Source organism: Neophocaena asiaeorientalis, unplaced genomic scaffold, assembly GCF_003031525.2.
Source record: "Neophocaena asiaeorientalis asiaeorientalis breed wild unplaced genomic scaffold, Neophocaena_asiaeorientalis_V1.1 scaffold62, whole genome shotgun sequence".
NCBI lineage: Eukaryota > Metazoa > Chordata > Mammalia > Artiodactyla > Phocoenidae > Neophocaena > Neophocaena asiaeorientalis.
Window position 1 is genome coordinate 1,092,873 of NW_020175191.1, and position 23,995 is coordinate 1,116,867.

Genomic DNA, 23,995 nt, shown 5'->3' on the forward strand with positions numbered 1-23,995 from the left:
AAGCCCTGGTAAATTTAAGAAAATTGAAATCATATCCAGCATCTTTTCCAACCACAACGATATGAGATGAGAAATCAATTACAGGGAAAAAAACGTAAAAAACACAAACACATGGAGGCTAAACAATATGTTACTAAATAACCAAGAGATCACTGAGGAACTCAAAGAGGAAATCAAAAAATAACTAGAGACAAATTACAACGAAAACACAACGATCCAAAACCTATGGGATACAGCAAAAGCAGTTCTAAGAGGGAAGTTGATAGCAATACAAGCCTACCTCAACAAACAAGAAAAATCTCAAATAAACAATCTAACCCTACACCTAAAGGAACGAGAGAAAGAAGAAGAAACAAAGCCCAAAGTTAGTAGAAGGAAAGAAATCATAAAGATCAGATCAGAAATAAATGAAATAGAAACAAAGAAAACAATAGCAAAGATGAGTAAAACTAAAAGCTGGTTCTCTGAGAAGATAAACAAAATTGATTAAACATTAGCCAGACTCATCAAGAAAAAGAGGGAGAGGACTCAAATCAATAAAATTAGAAATGAAAAAGAAGTTACAGGGGTTTCCCTGGTGGCACAGTGGCTAAGAATCAGCCTGCCAATGCAGGGGACACGGGTTCAAGCCCTGGTCCAGGAAGATCCCACATGCCGCGGAGCAACTAAGCCTGTGAGCCACAACTACTGAGCCTGCGCTCTACATCCCGTGAGCCACAACTACTGAAGCCCACGCACCTAGAGCCTGTGCTCCGCAACAAGAGAAGCTACCGCAATGAGTAGACCCCGCGCACTGCAACTAGAGAAAGTCCACGCACAGCAAGGAAGACCCAACGCAGCCCCCGCCCAAAAAATCAATAAATAAAATAAATTTTAAAAATAAAAATAAAAAGAAGTTACAACAGACACCACAGAAATACAAAACATCCTAAGGGTCTACTACAAGCAACTCTATGCCAATAAAATGGACAACCTTGAAGAAATGGACAAATTCTTAGAAAGCTATAACCTCCCGAGACTGAAAGAGGAAGAAGTAGAAAATATGAACAGACCAATCACAAGTAATGAAATTGAAACTAATTTAAAATATTCCAACAAACAAAAGCCGAGGACCAGATGGCTTCACAGGTGAATTCTATCAAACATTTACAGAAGAGCTAACACCCATCCTTCACAGACTTCCAAAACATTGCAGAGGAAGGAACACTCCCAAACTCATTCTACGAGGCCACCATCACCCTGATGCCAAAACAGACAAAGATACTACAAAAAAAAATTACAGACCAATATCACTGGTGAATATAGATGCAAAAATCCTCAACAAAATACTGGCAAACAGAATGCAACAACACATCAAAAAGATCATACATCATGATCAAGTGGGATTTATCCCAGGGATGCAAGGATTCTTCAATATACACAAATCAATCAGTGTGTTACACCATATTAACAAATTGAAGAATAAAAACCATATGATCATTTCAATAGATACAGAAAAAGCTTTTGACAAAATTCAACACCCATTTATGATAAAAACTCTCCAGAAAGTGGGCATAGAGGGAACCTACCTCAACATAATAAAGTCTGTATACAACAAACCCACAGCAAACATCATTCTCAATGGTGAAAAACTGAAAGCATTTCCTCTATCAGGAACAAGACAAGGATGTCCACTCTCACCACTATTATTCAACATAGTTTTGGAAGTCCTAGCCATGGCAATCAGAGAAGAAAAAGAAATAAAAGGAATACAAATCGGAAAAGAAGAAGTAAAACTGTCACTGTTTGCAGATGACATGATACTATACATAGAGAATCCTAAAGATGCCACCAGAAAACTACTAGAGCCAATCAATGAATTTGGTAAAGTTGCAGGATACAAAATGAATGCACAGAAATCTCTTGCATTCCTATACACTAACAACAAAAGATCAGAAAGAGAAATTAAGGAAACAGTCCCATTCACCATTGCAACAAAAAGAATAAAATACCTAGGCATAAACCTACCTAAAGAGATAAAATACCTATATTCAGAAAACTATAAGACACTGATGAAAGAAATCAAAGATGACACAAACATATGGAGAGATAAACCATGTTCTTGGATTGGAAGAATCCGTATTGTGAAAATGACTATACTACCCAATACAATCTACAGATTCAATGCAATCCCTATCAAATTACCAGTGGCATTTTTTTACAGAACTAGAACAAAAAAATCTTAAAATTTGTATGGAGACACAAAAGACCCTGAATAGCCAAGGCAGTCTTGAGGGAAAAAAATGGAGCTAGAAGAATCAGACTCCCTGACTTCAGACTATACTGCAAAGCTACAGTAATCAAGACAACATGGTACTGGCACAAAAACAGAAATATAGATCAGTGAAACAGAATAGAAAGCCCAGAGATAAACCCATGCACCTGTGGTCAACTAATCTATGACAGAGGAGGCAAGGATATACAATGGAGAAAAGACAGTCTCTTCAGTAAGTGGTGCTGGGAAAACTGGACAGCTACATGTAAAAGAATGAAATTAGAACACTCCCTAACACCATATACAAAAATAAACTCCAAATGGATTAGAGACCTAAATGTAAGACTGGACACTGTAAAACTCTTAGAGGAAACCTAGGAAGAACACTTTTTGACACAAATCACAGCAAGATCTCTTTTGATCCACCTCCTAGAGTAATGGAAATAAAAACAAAAGTAAACAAATGGGACCTAATGAAACTTAAAAGCTTTTGCAAAGCAAAGGAAACTACAAACAAGATAAAAAGACATCACTCAGAATGGGAGAAAATATTTGCAAGCAAATCAACGGACAAAGGATTAATCTCCAAAATATATAAACAGCTCATGCAGCTCAATATTAAAAAAAAGAAACAGCCCAATCAAAAAATGGGCAGAAGACCTAAATAGACATTTCTCCAAAGAAGACATACAGATGGCCAAAGAGCACATGAAAAGCTGCTCAGCATCACTAATTATTAGAGAAATGCAAATCAAAACTACAATGAGGCTTCCCTGGTGGCGCAGTGGTTGAGAGTCCGCCTACCAATGCAGGGGACACGGGTTCATGCCCCGGTCTGGGAAGATCTCACATGCCCTGGAGCGGCTGGGCCCGTGAGCCATGGCCGCTGAGCCTGCGCATCCGGAGCTTGTGCTGCGCAACGGGAGAGGCCACAACAGCGAGAGGCCTGCGTACCGCCAAAAAAAAAAAAAAAAAAAAAAAAAAAAAAAAACTACAATGAGGTATCACCTCACACCAGTAAGAACGGGCATCATCAGAAAATCTACAAACAACAAATGCTGGAGAGGGTGTGGAGAAAAGGAACCTGCTCGCACTGTTAGTGGGAATGTAAATTGATACAGCCACTACTATGGAGAACAGTATGGAGGTTCCTTAAAAAACTAAAAATAGAATTACCATATGACCCAGCAATCCCACTACTGGGCATATACCCAGAGAAAACCATAATTCAAAAAGACACATGCACCCCATTGTTCATTGCAGCCCTGTTTACAATAGCCAGGTCATGGAAGCAACCTAAATGCCCATCGACAGACGAATGGATAAAGAAGGTGTGGTACATACATACAATGGAATATTACTTCGCCATAAAAAGGAGCGAAATTGGGTCATTTGTAGAGATGTGGATGGATCTAGAGACTGTCATACATAGTGAAGTAAGTCAGGAAGAGAAAACCAAATATTGTATATTAATGCATATATGTGGAATCTAGAGAAATGGTATAGATGATCTTATTTGCAAAGCAGAAATAGAGGCATAGACGTAGAGAAGAAATGTATGGATACCAAGGGGGAAAGGGGTGGGGAGGGAGGAATTGGGAGACTGGGATTTACACATATACATTATAGTTACTACGTATAAAATAGACAACTGATGGGAACATACTGTGTAGCACAGGGAACTCTACCTAATGTACTGTGGTAACCTAAATGGGAGGGAAGTCCAAAAGGGAGAGGATATCTGTATGTGTATGGCTGACTCATTTTGTTGTGCAGTGGAGGCTAACACAACATTGTAAAGGAACCATCCTCCGATGAAAATTTTTAAAATAATTTTAAAAAAAAGAAGGTTACCTGCTTAGTTAGAGGAACTGTGTAATGTTCATTTGCACTTGGCTCAGAGTCCCACAAATTGTAGAACAATTTCCACTGGTAAAATCAATGATGCAGAACAAAAGTAACTAGGAGAACATATAAATGTTATTTACAAGGAGTGGAATAATACAATAGAAGTAAATCAAGACACTCTTCTTTATAGACTTGTTTTTTGGATATTTGAGTAGTAACACCAAGAAAAACAAATGCAGCCTTTCTTCGCCTAGTCTCTCTTCCATATTGACCAAATGTAAATTTTCAACAAAGAGCTTTTAGAAATACTCCTACGACTTGAACTTTATCCAGCTGATTAGCTCAGATAAATCCTTGACTTAACAAAAATTAGTGGTCTTTGTAGTTAGAAGTACATTGTTGTATTTCTGACAACTGAATGTACTTTATAGGATTATCATGAGAATAATTGATACCAAAGCATTAGATTGAGTTGGCAAGCTACTTATGACATGACGGCTGGCTTTTAATGGCATGCTACACGTTGGCCTCTGCCAGCCCCTTCTTTCAGAAGCTCTAAGAGTCAGTTGCCTTTGGCTTATAATCAGCCTTCTCTCTTGGAGTTAATGCTTGGTAGTTTCTTTTTTTTTTTTTTTTTGCGGTACGCGGGCCTCTCACTGTTGTGGCCTCTCTCGCTGCGGAGCACAGGCTCTGGACGCACAGGCTCAGCGGCCATGGCTCACGGGCCCAGCCGCTCCGCGGTATGTGGGATCTTCCCGGACCGGGGCACGAACCCGTGTCCCCTGCATCGGCAGGCGGACTCTCAACCACTGCGCCACCAGGGAAGCCCCCTTGGTAGTTTCTTAGTAACAAGGACACACCTTTTCCAAAAGAAAAGTGACTAGACTCTTGACATACAGCTTTTTAAAAAGATTGTAGGCCCCACATTAGATTCTCTAAAGAAAAATATTTTCAGTAATTTCACTGCCACTGACTGAATTGTGCCCAGCTTTCTTGGTCTGATGTTACAGAAAAGCCTACAATTCTTAATCTATTTTAAAAGGATTCTTTAGATACAAATAAATAGTCCTAACTGTAACCTTCTGTAAACCATGTTTTTCATTTGCTATGAAATTCCTTGAGAATTTATTGTTAGATTATTATACCACAAATAATTCTGTGTAAATCTGTGAACATTAGCATCTGTTTGTGTACATTTTTAGAATTTCTACATAGGCAGTACATCCAAAGACTAATCTTGCAAAGCCCGGTTTTCTAAAAATCCAATCTAGAAATCCGCTAAAATTTCTCCAAGTTTGTCTTCTACTGAACATTTGAATTTTAACATCTTTAACGTTGTTTTCCTCCTCAGATGTCCGACTACTACTTAATAATGACAATCTCCTCAGGGAAGGGGCAGCACAGTAAGTATCTTTCTAAGTCCACTTACTTGTTATTCTAATATTGGGTAAACTATGTTGATAGTAAACTAGTACCTGAAAACTAAGTTTAAAATACCTCAAAATAAAGCAGTTGGTTTTTAACGATTTTAGTGTTTTTATTTTCCCCTTGGAGAAAACATGTTCCCCCAAAATGTTGTTTACTTCCTTAAAGTTTATTTTATATGGTCTTATTTTTATTTTTGCCTAGATTTTCCCTGTTAAAAGCAGGTTTAGTTCTTTTAGTTCCGGCTGAATTTTTTTGTAACTGCCAGTTATAGAAAGATTAGGCTGCGATTGAGGAGTGATAATGTTTCTCAAATTGCAAAAAAATAGCAGATATTCAGAGTTAACCATAGAATAATTGCATTATTATTCTACCCAATCATTGGCTCCTTATCACTGTCAGGCTAACTAATGTTTCTAGAATATCATTTTCATTTTGTCCTTGTCCTCAAAAACATTAGATTGGTGGTTGGTTGGTTGGTTGGTTTTCTTGTCTTCTTCAAATCTAAATACTATCTAGCTTTCTAGGGCCCCTGTTCTCTGACTTTATCACTACTGTTCTTTATTCTTCAATACAAAGTAGTCTTTCAGTTACTGTCTATCCAACTGGCCCAGAGTTCCTCTGTAAAGAGGAAATGAGAATTGGATAATGACTGGGCAAGTGTGGGGTGGGGAGATGGAACAAGGATTTTGATGCAGAGCAACAAATAATTATTATTAAGGCATTTGGTGTGATACATAATTTGTTTAGATTTTGGTGTGATACATAATTTGTTTAGATTTTAACTGTAGAAAATGTTTTAAGAATTGCTGCCTGGGAAAGTCTTCTGCCCTGTCCATACTGCTTTTTCAGAACTCATTTTGGGACCAGATCCTACAAACCTAAAATTTGCACAGCATCACTATAATTGCCATAATGAACGATACCCCAATTATACATTCTCTTTCACTGTTCTGTGAACTACCTTTTTCTTCTTCCTTTTGGCTGTGCCACATGGCATATAGGATAGTAGTTCCCCAACCAGGGATGGAACCCGTGCCCCCTGCAGTGGAAGTGTGCAGTCCTAACCACTGGACGCCAGGGAATTCCCTGAACTATCTTTTATATTTATTTATATATAATTCTTTTCTCTCCTTCTTCTCCCTTTAAAAAAAAAAAACAGTGCATTTGCCCAGTATAACATGGATCAGTTCACACCTGTGAAGATAGAAGGATATGAAGATCAGGTAATAGTTGTTTCTATTAGATAGACTGTGCCTGGAAAGTAGTAGAAATACTATAAAACAGATGTCTGAAGATAAGATGCTGAATAAATTCATGTCTTAGTATTCTTAGCTTTTGTAGGTATTCTACATATTAGGAAATTCTTCCTTCCTCTGAAAATACTAGGAGTTTCTTTGAAGAGAGAGCTGTCCCTAACAAGAACATTAAAAGTAAAAGGAATTGAGTTTTACACAAGTTTTCCAGCTGTCTCTAATTCTCCTCGGTAAGAATAACAGGAGACATTATATTTAACGGGAAAACAAGAATTCCTGTTCCAATACAGGAACAAAGCAAATACATATTCCCATTTTTACCACAGTTATTAACATTATATGAAAGGGCTTTACAAATTCATTAATGTACACTTCAAAGGCAATATGGCACCAAATAGTAAATGCCTTTTAAAAGTCTGAATCCCCTTTGAACCCACAAGTCCATAGAATTTATCCTAGGGAAATAAGTATATAAATGTGTAAAAAGATTATTTGAAGCAAGGTTTATGATAATGAAAAATTGGGAACAATCTAAATGTCCAACATTAAATTAAATATCTATAAAGCAATTATACTCCAATAAAGATGTTAAAAAAATTTTTTTTAATAAAATAAATAAATAAATAAAATATCTGTAGGCCAAAATCCTATGTAACCATTGAAAACTGATAGAAATATTGAACTGGGAATATGTTCATGATATAGTAAGCTAAAACATAAAGCAATATGTAACATTATGCTAGTTTATTTTTTAAATAGATATTTAAAGGAACAGTTATACTATATTAGAATCTGCATCTTAAATTCTGTGAAAGGTACATCTTACTTTATATGCCACTAAGAAAGAGAAAACACTGTCAGTTAAACTATGACACAGTCCTAAGATGCTGTCAAGTTTAAGATGTATCCCATTTTATGAGATGTAAAATCATGAGGGGAATGTATGCATCTTTAGACTCAGAAATAAAGTAGTATATAGATGTGCATAGAAATGGAAATGTGGGAAAATATACACCAAAATGTTAACTCCCTATGTTGGGATTACAGGATTACTGTAATATGTTTTGTTTGTTGTTTTTTGTTTGTTTTAGTTTATATTTGTGCTTATCTTTATTTTCTCAATGGAACTAGATTAATTATAAGTATAAAAGACAAAAAAACTGAAAAATAAATGATAAATATTGCTTACAGTTGATACTGTATACTTCACTAATACAGCAGAATTATTGAAATAATAAGGTCTGTGTCCAGATATATGATATAAGAACATTCCCATATACATGTGGTAGCCAGCTTAAAAATATCGTCAAAAGGAGTTCACATTCTTAGCCACAACAACAACACATTACCTAGACATAAAAGGAAAATATGGAAAGATGTTTGAGTTATTAAAGTAGATGCCATCACTGCATATAATAGAAAATCAACTACAGTGGGTTAACTAAATAGAGACTATATTTGTCACATAAGAAGTCCAGAGGTAATATTTTGGGATGTTACGGCAGTTCCATATCATCAGAGACGCAAGTTGCTTCTAGCTCTCTGTTGTGCCATCCTTATGTATGGTTTTCATTATCATGTTCTCAAGATAGCTGATCCATCTCTGGGCACTGAATGCATGTTCCAGGAAGGAAGAAGGAGGAAGGTGCAAGAGGTGCTATTGGCTGTTCCAGAAGCACCTTCCACTGATAAATTGTTGCCAGAATGCATATCACTTTATCATTCCTAGCTGAGAAGTGTTGTCTCTTTAGTTGGACATATTGCCTTCTTGAAAACCTTTGAGGATCTATTAGTAAGGAAAAGGGAGAGAATGGATATTGGATAGGAAACAAGCAAGAGTCTGTCACACAGTTCATATATACCCACCCACACACACATTTTAATCAGAGAAATGAATGGAAAATTAAATAGATGTAAATGCCACATTTCTGAATAAGGAATATAAATAATATGGAAAGTTTATCCGATTTAGAAATATAAATAATATGTGAAGCTTTTTCAAATAGATTCCATACAATTCCTAATGACAATTGTAATAGACCATACAGGATTTTTCTGATCAAGAACAATGAAGGAAGACTAATGCTAGCAAACATAAAGACATAAAGCAATGACAGTAGAGCCTTAAACTAAGTAACATGAAATAGAAGGGAAAAGGAAATAATTGATAAAATGTATGTTTGATCTAATTTTGATTTCCAAAGCCAACTGTATACCTAGATTAATTCCAAGTATAGTTTAAAGGTTAACTATATATGTTTTTTTTTTGCTGTACGCGGGCCTCTCACTGCTGTGGCCTCTGCCGTTAACGGAGTACGGGTTCCGGACGCGCAGGCTCAGCGGCCATGGCTCACGGGCCCAGCCACTCCGCGGCATGTGGGATCTTCCCGGACTGGGGCACGAACCCGTGTCCCCTGCATCGGCAGGCGGACTCTCAACCACTGCGCCACCAAGGAAGCCCAACTATTTTTTAAGCATAAAAATTTAGTAGGAAATGGAAAGAGATTCATAACTTGAATAATGATGAAACATTAGAAAAGTTTATCAAAGAAAGTGACTTCTGCAAAAGATTTTAAAAATAAGATTTAAAAAGGAGAAAATATGTACCTCAAACATAATAAAAAGGTTATTCAAATACCTAAGGTGATGCCAAGAGTTCAGTGGATAAATGCGCAACAGACATGAACCAACTGTACCCAATTGGAGAATACAGAGCAAACATGAAAAGTGTTAGATCACCTACTAATAGTAATTAAGGAAGTACAAATTAAAATTTTAATGTGAATATATTCACCTTGTAGTTACAGAAGTTACAAAATTATAATGAGAAAGCTTTATGAAGGTAAGACTAAGGAAATAGTTTTATGGATTTTTCCTACTGTCATTATAAACAAGGTTTTTAAAGATAGTCTGATGATAAGGACAGAAATCTCAAAAGTAAGAATTCTTTCCAAAGAATTCTTTTTAAGGAGAAGAGAAGACTTTATTTATGGTAGAACTTACAGGGGCTTTCAATGGTAGAAACTGTAACTAGCTTAAAGCTCCTTCAATTCAGAAATGATTAAGTATACTATGGTATGTATAATGAGATATACATATAATGAGATCATATATAGTTAATTTTAAATGGTAACTGTGTCAAAAGACAAATGGCAAGTTAGGGGGAAATATGTGGATCTCAAAACACATGCAAAAGGATAATCTCCCTGGAGTTCTACTAGAAAAACACCAAAGACTCAGTAGAAAAGTGGGCAAAAGTTAGGTACACATAGTTCACCAAAGTGGAAATATAAATGACTTTTCTTTTAAGGTGAAAAGAAATGTGCTTGTACCTTGGTACAACATCCTGTGATGGCAGTTTGTCGATCTCTATCAAAATTATGAATGCATTTACCCTTGACCCAACTGTCCTGCTTCAGGGAATTTATCCCACAGGGGTGCTTGGCACATGTACGTAATTTGTACATAACGAACTTACAAGGACATTCATTGCAGTATTGTTCATAACAGCAAAAGATTAGAAACTATCCATTAATAGGGGACTGGTTGAATAAATTTTTGTACACCTGTACAGTAGAGTCATACATGGCTATAATAAACAAGGAAGTTCTCTAAGCACTACTATGGAAAGATCATCTAGATATGTCAGATTTAAAAAGAAAGAAAAAGTACACTATAGTATTCTAGTTTTTGTGTAAAAGGGGTGGAGAACTAGAATATTAAATTCTATTTGTTAAAAGAAACAAAGAATAATCTAAATCGGAAATTGGCAAATTTTTTCTGTAAAGGGTCAGATAGTAAATATTATCTGATAGTAAATATTGGGACAAAGAGCCAGCCTTGACTACTCAGCTCTGCTATTGTAGCAGGAAAGCAGCCATAGACCATACAAAAACAAACAAGTGGGGCTGTGTTCAACAAAACTTTATTTACAGAAACAGATGCCACCTCATGCATAGCTTGCCAAAGACAATTCTTGCTCTAAATTAATAAAATCAGTTACCTTTGTGTGGAAAGGGGGTATATGTTGGGAATTTGGTGAATGGGAGATAAAGGTGAGAAAAAGATTTTACTTTATATAGTATTTTTCATTTTTGAACCACATGATTTATTGTATCACCTATTTTAAATGCTAAGTGTAATGACTCTGGAAAAAGTTCATGAAATATGTGAAAAAGGAATACAAAAGTGTACATATAAGTTATTACAGTTATATGTATGTACATAGGTTGTATATTAAACAGAAACCAAGAAATGAAGAGTATTGTTAGAATGGGGGAAATGTTGCAGTTTAGAGTTGACTTACCCCAAACCATAATATTTTTATAAAAATAAAAATGTGAATTGATTGAAAAATCGATTATGAAAGAGAAATCTGACTAAATGAAAAGTTAATCGTCTCCAGAATTGTATTTGTTTGTTTTGTAAAATGTGACAAGAAGAACTGTCTTTTTTTACAGAGTTACTTATTTTTGTAATTATTCTTTGGAAGGTCTTAATTACAGAACACGGTGACCTGGGTAATAGCAGATTTTTAGATCCAAGAAACAAAATTTCCTTTAAGTTTGATCACTTACGGAAAGAAGCAAGTGACCCCCAGCCAGAGGAAGTAGATGGAGGTCTGAAGTCTTGGAGAGAATCCTGTGACAGTGCTTTAAGGGCCTATGTGAAAGATCATTATTCCAACGGCTTCTGTACTGTTAAGTATCTGCCTGCTTCATTATTAGAGTGTTGTTTTTCTTATATTTACCTTGTCATTTGGAGGCTTTGGCCAGCCACAACATATCTTCTTTTTTATTTTTTGCGGTACATGGGCCTCTCACTGTTGTGGCCTCTCCCGTTGCGGAGCACAGGCTCCGGACGTGCAGGTTCAGCGGCCATGGCTCACGGGCCCAGCCGCTCCGCGGCACATGGGATCCTCCCGGACCGGGGCACAAACCCGTGTCCCCTGCATTGGGAGGCGGACTCCCAACCACTGCGTCACCAGGGAAGCCGTACCTAGAAATATTTTTGTTTCTCCTGTCCTTAAGTGGGTTGGGTATGGGGTGAGGGAAGACATTTCTTCAGTTAAGATAGTAATTCCTGTAAGTTACTTTTCTTCTCCTTCCACCTTGCCCCTCCTCCCTCTCCTCTACTTCTCCCTTCCCTCATCTCTCTCTCTGCTATACAACCAAACCATGGAGCATTCTGCTCCTACTAGTGCCCTCCTCATTTTATCCACTTCTTAACCCTATGAATTTTGGCTTCAGTCCCTACTCTACAAAAACTGCTCTCTGAGGTACTAATGATTCCTGAATTGCCTGACCCAGTGTCCTTTTCTTGGTCCTTGACTTTTGTATGGCATTTCACACTGAGGCCAACCAGCTACTTCTAGAAATTATCTTTTCTTAGACTGCTATGTCAGTACCCTCTAATTCTTACTCTGTCTCTGCTTATTTCTTTACCTCTCCCCTACTTTTGTAAATGTAGGCATTCCCCATTGCTGTATTTCTCTCTCTCAAAAACTCAAAGTTTATTTAATGTAGGGGAAGTTACAGAATATTGTGTCAGAAAAGCAATGGGTTTGGGTTCTACCTTAACCACTTTCTGAATGACCTTGGACAAGAAGCTCTATGAACTTCACCTTTATCATCTATAGATAATAACAGTGTGTTTCACTATATTTATTAGAGCAAAAGGAAAATAAATATAAAAACATTTTGTGGACTGTAAAGCCTTTTGTTTTTTCTTTTCCTTGGTGATCACATTTTTGTTCACCTCTCCTACACTAAGCAACAGTTGGTATTTCTAACTCCTAGCTGGACATTTCCATCTGAATTTTCTAATTTGTTAATGACACCACTGTCTTTCTAGTCACCCAAGCATGCAAGTACTTTGGCCCCTTCCTTTCTCTTGCCCTTTACTTGCAATATATTGCCAGACTTTTGACTGTGCTTCTGCATCCTTAATGCCCATTGACACTACCCTATTTTACTGCCTAGATTAATTCTGTGGCCTAACTTTCAGCTTTTCTCCCATTTTACTCTGTACACCAATATTGATTATTATCCCCAAATAATAGTTCTGGTCATGTTGTTTTGGTTTCTGTCCGTTGCCTGTAGAATAAAGTCCAGTCTTCTTACCTTACATCTACTACTACATGGCCTAAATCTACCATCCTATGTTATCTTCCACAGTTCCACTTCACACACACCCTCTAACCTGACAGAACTAATTACCATTGAGTCATTCACTGGACCAGCACCCCCGTTTCCTCCCTGAACTGCCTACTCATCTTTATTCTCAGTCTCTACTTACCAGAATCTCATCTGTCTTGTAAGGCCCATTCTAACTGGTACCTCTCTTGTACCCTAAACCTAAAGCAGTATTTCCTTCTGTATTCATTGTACCACTCTCTTCTCTAGAACTTAACATGTGGTTTGTGTTCATATTCCATGAACTCTCTTGAGTTGTAAGCTTACCCTGTTTGACTCTTCATCTCCCCCAAGGATTTAGCACACTGCTTTTGTATAGTGTTTGTTGCTTAAATATGTTTTCAAGAATCTAACTTTTTTTTTTTTTAACAATAGGTTTATGCTAAAACTATAGATGGGCAACAGACCATTATTGCATGTATTGAAAGCCACCAGTTTCAGCCTAAAAACTTCTGGTAAGAAAGTAAATATTCTCTTCTTTTTTTTTTTTTTTTTTTTGCGGTACACAGGCCTCTCACCGCTGTGGCTTCGCCCGTTGCGGAGCACAGGCTCCGGACGCGCAGGCCCAGCGGCCATGGCTCACGGGCCCAGCCACTCCGCGGCACGCGGGATCCTCCCGTACCGGGGCACGAACCCGTGTCCCCTGCATCGGCAGGCGGACTCTCAACCACTGCGCCACCAGGGAAGCCCTCTCTTCTTTTTTTAATCTAATTTATATAGGAAAGAAACCAAACCAGCAGTTGAGACTTGTTTTTTTATAAATGTGTTTTATTTATTTTTGGCTGTGTTGGGTTTTTGTTGCTGCACACGGGCTTCCTGTAGTTGCGGCGAGCGGGGCTACTCTTTGTTGTAGCACACGGGCTTCTCATTGCAGTGGTCTCTCTTGTTGCGGAGCACGGGCTGTAGGCGTGGGGACTTCAGTAGTTGTGGTGTACAGTCTCGGTAGCTGTGGCTCGCAGGCTCTAGAGCGCAGGCTCAGTAGTTGTGGTGCACGGGCTTAGTTGCTCCGAGGCATGTGGGATCTTCCTGGACCAGGGCTCGAACCGGTGTGCCCTGCATTGGCAGGTGGATTCTTAACCACTGTGCCACCAGGGAAGCCCGAGACTTGGTTTTTAATCTAACTAGCTTGCGATAAGTTATCTGACTTAGAGGCTTCAGTTCCCTACTGCAGAATGAAGGATTTGGATGGGATCATTTAGATTTCTTCTAAGATTTTATAATTTATCTTTCAAATATTACTGTTATATTGAGTGAGAATAAGTGATTAATAAAGTACCCATTGGGAAGTGTGAGTTTTACTTGAGTTTGTTTAATAATACTTGAGTTACTGCATAACTCAGTGGCCCATCCGTTTGTTTGTGCAAAAGCCTCTCATGAGCAGAACAGGCATGGTTTTCTACTCCAAGATAAAAAATGAAAGGTGAAAGTCAGAATAACTTAGAAAAGGCTTATGATTAGGCCAGTTGGATACAAACTTACATTTGAGTGGATAGAGCCCTGGATTTGTCAAACTGGAAATGACTTGTTTCTTTTTGGCAAATCACCTCCTTCTTATTGTTAATTCTACAGTGTTGTGTGTTTTAATAGGAATGGTCGTTGGAGATCAGAATGGAAGTTCACCATCACACCATCTACAGCCCAGGTGGTTGGAGTACTTAAGATTCAGGTGAGATCCCAATATGTTAATAGGCCATGTTAAAACATCACATCTTTAAAACAAACATGCAAGTTGATACTTGTTCTGACATTAGAAATAAGGAACAGCTCTATGTAGATGCAAAAGGAGATCAATGGTAAATAGAAATAGAAGTTGAAGCCTCCTTCCTAGGGAAGTACTGTAGTTAAACAGAGCTATTCTGGGTTGATAAAGGATAGTCATGTGAACTGTACTGCTTGCTTGTTATTTTTCTCTTTCAAAGATAACCTAAGGTTTTTCCAGGAATTATCAAGCAGCAGTTCTACGAAAGAAGAAAATAACTAATTATTAAGAAGTGACTATATAGCAGCTACTGGAACTTACTTAGAGTCTTTTATGTATCTCGTTTAAATGTGTACATATACTTAAGGTTAACTCTTAGCTCTGAAGAAAGCTACATGAATGGACTTGTTGTTCTATTTTATTTATTTATTTTACAGTAATGACAGGAGGTTTTAAACCAAGTAAATAAAACAGAGGAACTAGAGAGAATGGCCAAGTGTGATAAACCAAGCAGAGTAGATTTCTAATGCTGGTGTCAGAACAGACAGGCAGGTGAATAAGGAGCTTATTAACTCATTTGATGCCTATCTGGATTGAAGTCTTCTGATACTTAACAGGTTTGACTTTCAAAATTCATGGTGATTTAATTCTTAAGCCCAACTAACTCTGAAGTCAGATTAAACAGTTAATGATATCTAAGAAGATCAGTACCTCATTTTACCTCTATTGTATTGTGGTTAAGTCTTGCTTTAATAACAATTAGCAAGAGTTGCCTTCTGAAATGATATAATTTAATCGAAATATACATAGATGTCATCTGTAACCACTTCTTTCGTACATACTGATTACTTCCTGCTACAAGTAGCTGCACCTCTCTTCCTGGGAGCTTTTCCTAGCTTTAGGAGCATTCTCAACTCAGATGAGGCAAACTGGAAGTATTACATTCATAGCTCTGGCACAGCCCTTAGTGCCATTCAAAAGCTGGTGGGTAAATATGCCAGCTTCTTCACCCCTCAGGTGGGACAACTCTAAAACATGTTCTGCATAGTCTTCCAGAGTCCAGTGCCCGCAGCTGTAATGTGTTCCTTAATGCACCTAGAACACTTCCTTGCCTTTTCTGTCTCATTTCCTTAGTCCTTACTAGTGCTTCCTGAGATTACCTCCGAAATAAACTTTATCTCACAAATCTTTATCCCAGGGTCGGCTTCTGGGGGAGCCCAACCGAAGAAAATATATTGTTCTATACCTGTTGACTATGTCTATGAGTAGCCCTATGCTCTAGACCTCTTGTAACTGTGGTATCAGTATTAACCTGGCAGCTTACTATAAATTTATGCAAGGAAATTTATTTTCCTCCTAGAAAGAAATAAGTTACTGTGTTTCAGCTTTGCCAAGGCAAACCTATAAATCAAGAGCGCACATCACAGAGGTTTCTGATAAGACTTTTACAACAGGGCCCAGTACCCAGACCTCATTTATAACTTACCCCAGGCTGGCTGATCACTTTGGGGGAAAGCTTACTTCATTTACATATCTTTTAAAAATCGGAGTGAGAGTTATTTGGAAATGTCATTAAGATATTTAAACCTTTGGTTATTCTATAAGCAAAAGGATAGCTCTGGGAAGGCAACAATTTCTGAGGATTTACATTGATGATAGTCATGTTGAAATTTTTATTAGCAGATGAAACCTAGGAAAGGTTTTGTTACTTTTGGTGACTGTGACTAAACCTATCCTGTAAATTGCTGATACTTCCTGAGCCTTACATCTAGTTGAATGGTTAGTCTGTCTCTTGGGTAATCCTCCTTCTTGCTAATTGTTCTCATAATTGTAGTACCCCACTTTGCCGTACTTTTTTTCAGGACTGCTTTTGCCTTACTTATTTTTGTAGCCTGATTTACCAATAGAATATTTATTTTTCAGTCCTGTCTTTAACCCTCAATCAAGCTTTTCCTGCACTTGGTCAGATCTACTTAACCAAAAACGATGATGGTATATATGGAGAGACGTGTAAAGGATTAGGATCCATTAAAATTTCTTGGTTTTCACAGAGAAAAACTAATGTTAATTGATTTTATTTTAATATTTTTAAGTGTGAAATCTTATTTAAGATCTTTGTATTCACAATGCGTAGCACAGTGTCTGGAAAGCAACAAGCCCATAATAAATGTTGTTTATTAATTAATAATGAGTTTTCCCTGCTAAGGAAAGAGAATTCTTAAATTTAAGTCTTCTGTGAATTTTAACCACCATTGTAAATTACCATTGGTCATATTAATTATTTGCTCAGACTTGATAAGTTTGGGGATGGCTGAAGGCATGGATTTGTGCTCTAAGCAGTAAGTTTCTATGTGACCTACATAACTTGCTCAAACATTGTCTCACACAGGTTCACTATTATGAAGATGGCAATGTTCAGTTGGTTAGTCATAAAGATGTACAGGACTCAGTAACTGTTTCGGTGAGTGTGGAATATTTAATGTCTGTCTCACTTTCATCTTGTTTTTGTTTTAAAAAAAATTAGCTTTGATCCTGAGTACTGATTCTTTCTTTTTCTTTTTTTTTTTAAATTTATTTATTTTATTTTTGGCTGCGTTGGGTCTTTGTTGCTGCGTGGGCTTTCTCTAGTTGCAGTGAGCGGGGGCTACTCTGTGTTGTGGTGCGCGGGCTTCTCCTTGCAGTGGCTTCTCTTGTTGCAGAGCACAAGCTCTAGGTGCACAGGCTTCAGCAGTTGTGGCTTGCAGGTTCTAGAGTACAGGCTCAGTAGTTGTAGCACACAGGCTTAGTTGCTCCGCGGCATGTGGAATCTTCCCGGGCCAGGGCTCGAACCTGTGTCCCCTGCATTGGCAGGCAGATTCTTAACCACTGCACCACCATGGAGGCCCCTGAGTACTGATTCTGCCACTAGAAATGTAGGTTGTTTTCACTACTTTGATTTTGGCAGCCATTACTTTTTTTTTACGCACTTTATAAAAGATTCTACTTTTTTATATTTTTAAATTTTTATCGAAATATAGTTGATTTACAATGTTGTGTTAGTTTCAGGTATACAGCAAAGTGATTCAGTTACACATATATATATGTATATATATATATATATGTATGTATGTATGTATGTATATATATATTCTTTTTTTAGATTCTTTTCCATTATAGGTTATTAAGATACTGAGTATAGTTCCCTGTGCTAAGCAGTAGGTCCTTGTTTTGGGCAGCTTATAATTGTTAGTATGTAACCAGCCCGTTTTGTTGGTTGCTTGATGTTAGTTCATAGTCTTTGAGAATAGTGATAATGGCTTTAGAGAATTCAAACTTCTTTTTCTTTCAGTTGTGAGATTTGCTCAAAGAACAGCAGTATCTTCAACTGATAAATACCAGGAGGAAGGAAAGTTTGCCAAACTAAACCTTAGAGGGGTTATCATTCATACATTCATATCATTAGAGAAACCGAACATTTTTAGGAATATTCAATCAAACAGTATTGTGTTCCATACCTGGAAAGAAGGGACATAATTTTTCGTGCATTCACAGTACTTCTTTATATTCCTAGAAGTTACTGAGCACTCTCAAATAGCTTTTGTTTATGTGTGTTATATCTATCTACCTTAGTAGAAATTAAAACCGAAAAATATTAAAAATACTTATTAATTTTAAAATAACAATAACAGGGACTCCCTGGCAGTCCAGTGGTTAAGACTCCGTGCTTTCACTGCAGGGGGTGCGGGTTTGATACCTTTTTGGAGAATTAAGTTCCCACACCACGTGGCATGGCCAAAAAAGAAAAATCTAAAGCAAAAATAACAATAACAAACCCATTACTTGTTAACCTTCACTTTCACAATAAACAGCTGTATTTTCCAAGTTAAAAAAAAATTAGTGAAAAGAATGTCATTGATTTACATTTTCACAAAGTGTGTAATGTCTGACTTAATAAAAGACAACTGGATTCTCATATGTGCTTCACACATTAGCCCTCAAAAAGTAATGAAGTCGATTGTAGCTTTATTTACAATAGCCCGGAGATGGAAAGAACCTAAGCGTCCATCATCGGACGAATGGATAAAGAAGATGTGGCACATATACACAATGGAATATTACTCAGCCTTAAAAAGAAATGAAATTGAGTTATTTGTAATGAGATGGTTAGACCTAGAGTCTGTCATACAGAGTGAAGTAAGTCAGAAAGAAAAAGATAAATACCGTATGCTAACACATATATATGGAATTTAAGGAAAAAAAATGTCATGAAGAACCTAGGGATAAGACAGGAATAGAGGCGCAGACCTACTGGAGAACGGACTTGAGGATATGGGGAGGGGGAAGGGTGAGTTTTGACAGGGCGAGAGAGAGTCATGGACATATACACACTAACAAACGTAGTAAGGTAGATAGCTAGGGGGAAGCAGCCGCAAGGCACAGGGATATTAGCTCGGGGCTTTGGGACAGCCTGGAGGGGTGGGGTGGGGAGAGTGGGAGGGAGGGAGACGCAAGAGGGAAGACACATGGGAGCATATGTATATGTATAGCTGATTCACTTTGTTATAAAGCAGAAACTAACACACCATTGTAAAGCAATTATACCCCAATAAAGATGATAAAAAAAAAAAAGTAATGAAGTCGAGACTTCCCTGGTGGCACAGTGGTTAAGAATCCGCCTGCCAATGCAGGGGACACGGGTTCGAGCCCTGGTCCAGGAAGATCACACATGCCTTGGAGCAACTAAGCCCATGCACCACAACTACTGAGCCTGCACTCTGGAGCCCGCGAGCCACAACTACTGAAGCCTAAGTGCCTAGAGCCTAAGCCACCGCAATGAGAAGCCGACGCACCACAACAGAGTACCCCTGCTCACCACAACTAGAGAAAGCCCATGCACAGCAATGAAGACCCAACGCAGCCAAAAATAAACAAATAGATTTATTTTAAAAAAAGAAAAAGAGTAATGAAGTCATCACACATTACATAGCTTCTATGAAACTACACTGTACATACATAAGAGTGAGAGTGGAAAAGGCAATTAACTATGTCTTAGTATTATTATGAATAGAAAGTAATTTTGACTCTTTGAAAGGATCTTGGGATGCTGCCCTGGGCATTAAATCTCACCCTCTTTAATTCTGTTTTACTTGTGAAAGAAAGAGAGAGATTCAATTCATTTTGTACCCGAATCATGTAAAGCAAAATGTGATTGATTGGCTTAGAGGAGCCTCTGAGCTTAGAATATATGACTGATATGTCTGAGGGCATCGTTTATATCATCTTAAACCAGAGATATTTTCAAGGCATAAAAATTTCAAGACATCATGATGTCTTTTGGGCATACTGTAGTAGATTGGAAAGAAATGTGGGTTTTTTTGATGAGGACCTGGATTTGGATCCCATCTTTATCATTCAAAGGCTGTATAATTTTGGTCAAGTCACTTAAGAGGATTCTGTTTTCTCATCTGCAAAATGGAGGTGGTAATAATAACATCTATTTCACAGAGTGGTTGTGAGAATCAAAGAAGATAATGTGAATGGGAAAGGTTGAAAAACTAAATTGTTATACAAATGTTAGTTTAGATGGACTTACTTTTTAGTATTTTTTTTATTCACTGCTTACTGAATTATATTCACTGCTTAAGAATTTTTAAAATTCTTATTTCCCCCTTTTCCTCTCTATTAGAATGAAGTCCAAACTGCTAAGGAGTTTATTAAAATTATAGAGCATGCAGAAAATGAGTATCAGGTAAGATGATTTGAAGCTGATTTTTCTAGGTGTAATGCCTTATTTTGCTTTTAACATATTTTGTTACACTTCTCTCTCCTTTGAACATAAATATACATGTTGCTCAGTGTTAGTAAGTGTGAGACTTTGCAGACCTTCTTGCATTCTGCTTACAGTCAAGGTTTTGGCATTGGAAGGTACTACAGATTTCCCCTACTATCCCAAAGTAGAGTGTTCCTGTGAAACCTTTCCTAAGTCCAAATGGCATAAAGCAGAGAAGCAATTACCTTAGAGCACATCTTGCTTTCAGGTGCACAAATAATTGAGGTACAGCACAGATGCTCACAGATGCAGTTCACAGCTCCAGCTTGCTTGATGCTGAGCTGCTGAGTGTAATTCCTGAGGAAGGAGCTTGGTGGGGTCACTGTTACTGCTCATGGTGCACCCTGCCCCTATAACAGCCTCACTGCAAAACAAATGCTGAACGCTGTTTTTGCTTTTTGCTTTGGTAAAAGCAAAGTGACATAAAGCAGGAAAAGCGGGGGATACCTGTATAGCCCTTGTTTTAGAAATAATATAGGTGGGCTTCTTAACCTGCTTCAGAGATTGGAGAAATGCTCACTAGAAATCTTACAGCCTGTATGTCCTTAGGGGACTCAAGCATGTCCTTTGACTATATCTGGTTTCTGTTCAAGCAACTTATTTTCTATTATCTATTGCAGACAGCAATTAGTGAAAACTATCAAACAATGTCAGACACCACGTTCAAGGCCTTGCGCCGGCAACTTCCAGTTACCCGCACCAAAATCGACTGGAACAAGATACTCAGCTACAAGATTGGCAAAGAAATGCAGAATGCTTAAAGGCTGAATGTAGGATTCTTCAATACATGGAAAGAAAGGATGCAATGTGTGGTCATATGATAAATAAGTGATTTATAAACAAGAGTGATATTTTGCTAGGGCTTTCAAAGTTAACAGGTTTTCTAGCCTCATGGAATACTGTTGAACCTATAGCATTGTCTTGATTCTTTTGTGTTTTCTGCCTGGTAATTTTCTGTTTTCACTATATCTACTTGTAAATCTTTTTTTTTTTTCAATTCTGCCACATTTAATGATGGAGAGAGATATCTATCCTGGAGTCATTTTACTGTTTAGAAAATTTTCCTAGCCATGAAGCCCTGTCACTGACATAGACAGGTAATATGTTCAGTACTTTTCTACCCAATCCTTCAAAGCACTTCTGGTACTTCAGTGGTTTTTACTGATCAACCAACAGCTAAAGAGGCTGTGCTACAAACTACAGCTGAATGGAAGACACATTCATCCTGCTTTGATCATCATTTATAGCATCTCATAACTATAGTTTCAAACATTAGGATTGGGGTTTTTCAGACCCTTTTTGGAGGCAAAGGAAGTTTTCTGGAAGTTCCATTATAGCCAGCTTCTCTGGGGAAGTTGTTTTTAAATCCAAAGACTTGAACCACATTCCCTACAAATGAACGTGTTTGCTTTCTTCCCTTCCATCACTGTTTCCTTCTCATCTAGTACCATTATAGTTGTAGACATGTGCATTTTTAGAAGAGTTTTACCCACTTATTATTATTTTTTTAATATTCAAAAACTGCTGACATACTAGGGATATAATAGAGTATAAAACTTGAAAAAATGCAGATGTTGAAGGAATAATAGGTATCTTGTGCTTTAATACTTTGTGGCAGAATTGTACTATAAGCGAATGAATCAAACAACTATGTTAATCTCAAACAAAAACTAAAAATGAACCAAAGTGAGAAGGACAACGTTCAGACTATCTTTCTATTGTAACCTGTTATTTAAGGGAATACTAGTGATTTGTTCTAAATAGGATGTAAAACTTTTTCCAAATTACTTCCTCAGTCCTGCCTGCCAACTCAAATATAACTGTGATATAGCAACCCTCCCCAAGTTTATTGGCAGGTAAGGTGTGATCTCAGAATACACAGGTAACATAGATATGATATAACTGGTAATGGTGGATTCATTTACATTGTTTACACTTCTATGACCAGGCCTTAAGGGAAGGTCAGTTTTTTAAAAACCAAGTAGTGTCTTCCTCCAAATACATGTCAAAAGAAGGGTTTGTGTTTCAGCTTTGTTTCTGCTTGGTAATACAGTCAAGCAAGAGTTTATTTCCAAGTGACCCATTGAGCTCTGTAAGCATTTTTGTTTATTTCAAATAAAATATATTTGTATTATTTGTCATTCATACTATCCATCCATACCACACTATCCTCTGTATCAGGTAGTCCGATAGAAATATACCTGTTTTGTTCTTAAATTGTCTGAGTCTCTCCTTTTTGAGCCAGTCTCTTCAGCCTTTGTTCTCAAGGTAAGATATGGAACTGATCTTATTTGATGAGAATGTTCAGGGTTTCTGAAATTGGTTTCTACCTTCAACTACTATAAATTCAGTGACTATCCAAAGACTTGCAAAGAACAGCTTTTTTTTTTTTTTTTTTTTTTGGTAGCCATGCCATGTGGACCATAGTTCCATGACCAGGGATTGAACCCATGTCCCCTACAGTGGGGAGCGTGGAGTCTTAACCACTGCACCACCAGAGAAGCCCTACCCCCCTTTTTTTCTTTTTTAAAGTTTGAGCAATTTCTCTATGGATCATACTGGTTTACACTCAGTGGCTACTGGTGTTTCAAAGGCTTTGTTTTGGGGTTTCCATTTCTGTCAAAAAGAAATATCTAGTTATCTTCTCTTCCTGTCACTCAGAAAACAAGGCCCAAGTAATTATAGTTACTAGGTAGGAAGCAGAAGTGAAAGAATCCCTGCACTGTGAACTTGGGTAATATTTCACATCAACTTTAAATGCTGCTTCCTTTCCATATGAGTTTAACTTGCTTACAGACATGTGGGAAAGGCTTCTGTCCTGTTTCCCAAAATGGAACCAGAGGCATTTCAGTGCTTCACCTTCCATTCAAGGCCAGTTCAAATTCCCACCCCTTTGAGGGACATTTAGGTGTACTACACTATGTACTTGTAGTACAGGTTCAAGCGTTCTGGCCTTTGCCTTTAACTTACTAACCCCATCAGCCTGCCCCATAGATTTCCTTAGTCCATACAGACCTTTGTAAAGACTCTTAATCTCTTGGCCATGTAAAGCCCTTGGTTTCTTATATAACTGGACATCAACTCTCCTTGCCAAGTCCTACACAGACCTCCTGATTTCCTTAACCTCCTTCAGCAGAGAATTTGCTTGAATTGTGTCTATTTTACCACACTGCTGAAATCAGCCTATGGTATCCTAGGGCAAAAGTTTCCCAGAGGGAGGGGAGTTTTCTGTGAGGCCTCACTCCTATATTTGCTGAAATTTTGAAATTACTGCTTCATTTGTGCCTGGATGGTTGTGCTTCTGTTAGTTGCCTAGTTCTAGTGCCTGTTCTTTTTTTTAAAATAAATTTATTTATTTATTTATTTTTGGCTGCGTTGGGTCTTCGTTGCTGCACACGGGCTTTCTCTAGTTGCGGCATGTGGGCCGCTTATCGCGGTGGCCTGTCTCATTTTGGAGCATGGGCTCTGGGTGCATGGCCTTCAGTAGTTGTGGCTCGCGGGCTCTAGAGC

General features: G+C 37.7%; 1 protein-coding gene across 1 annotated transcript in view; it reads left to right on the forward strand.

Annotated features, from left to right (window-relative positions):
• The window catches only part of CAPZA1 (capping actin protein of muscle Z-line subunit alpha 1), a 50,796-nt gene extending 26,948 nt beyond the window's left edge, over window positions 1–23,848 (forward strand). The window contains exons 3-10 of the mRNA XM_024764869.1: window positions 5,454–5,505; window positions 6,690–6,753; window positions 11,276–11,482; window positions 13,353–13,432; window positions 14,565–14,643; window positions 17,066–17,137; window positions 20,342–20,404; window positions 21,106–23,848. Of these exons, the coding sequence (XP_024620637.1) occupies window positions 5,454–5,505; window positions 6,690–6,753; window positions 11,276–11,482; window positions 13,353–13,432; window positions 14,565–14,643; window positions 17,066–17,137; window positions 20,342–20,404; window positions 21,106–21,246 (758 nt within the window). The 3' untranslated portion in view covers window positions 21,247–23,848. The remainder of the gene's footprint in view (window positions 1–5,453; window positions 5,506–6,689; window positions 6,754–11,275; window positions 11,483–13,352; window positions 13,433–14,564; window positions 14,644–17,065; window positions 17,138–20,341; window positions 20,405–21,105) is intronic.
• The last annotated feature ends 147 nt before the right edge of the window (window positions 23,849–23,995 follow it).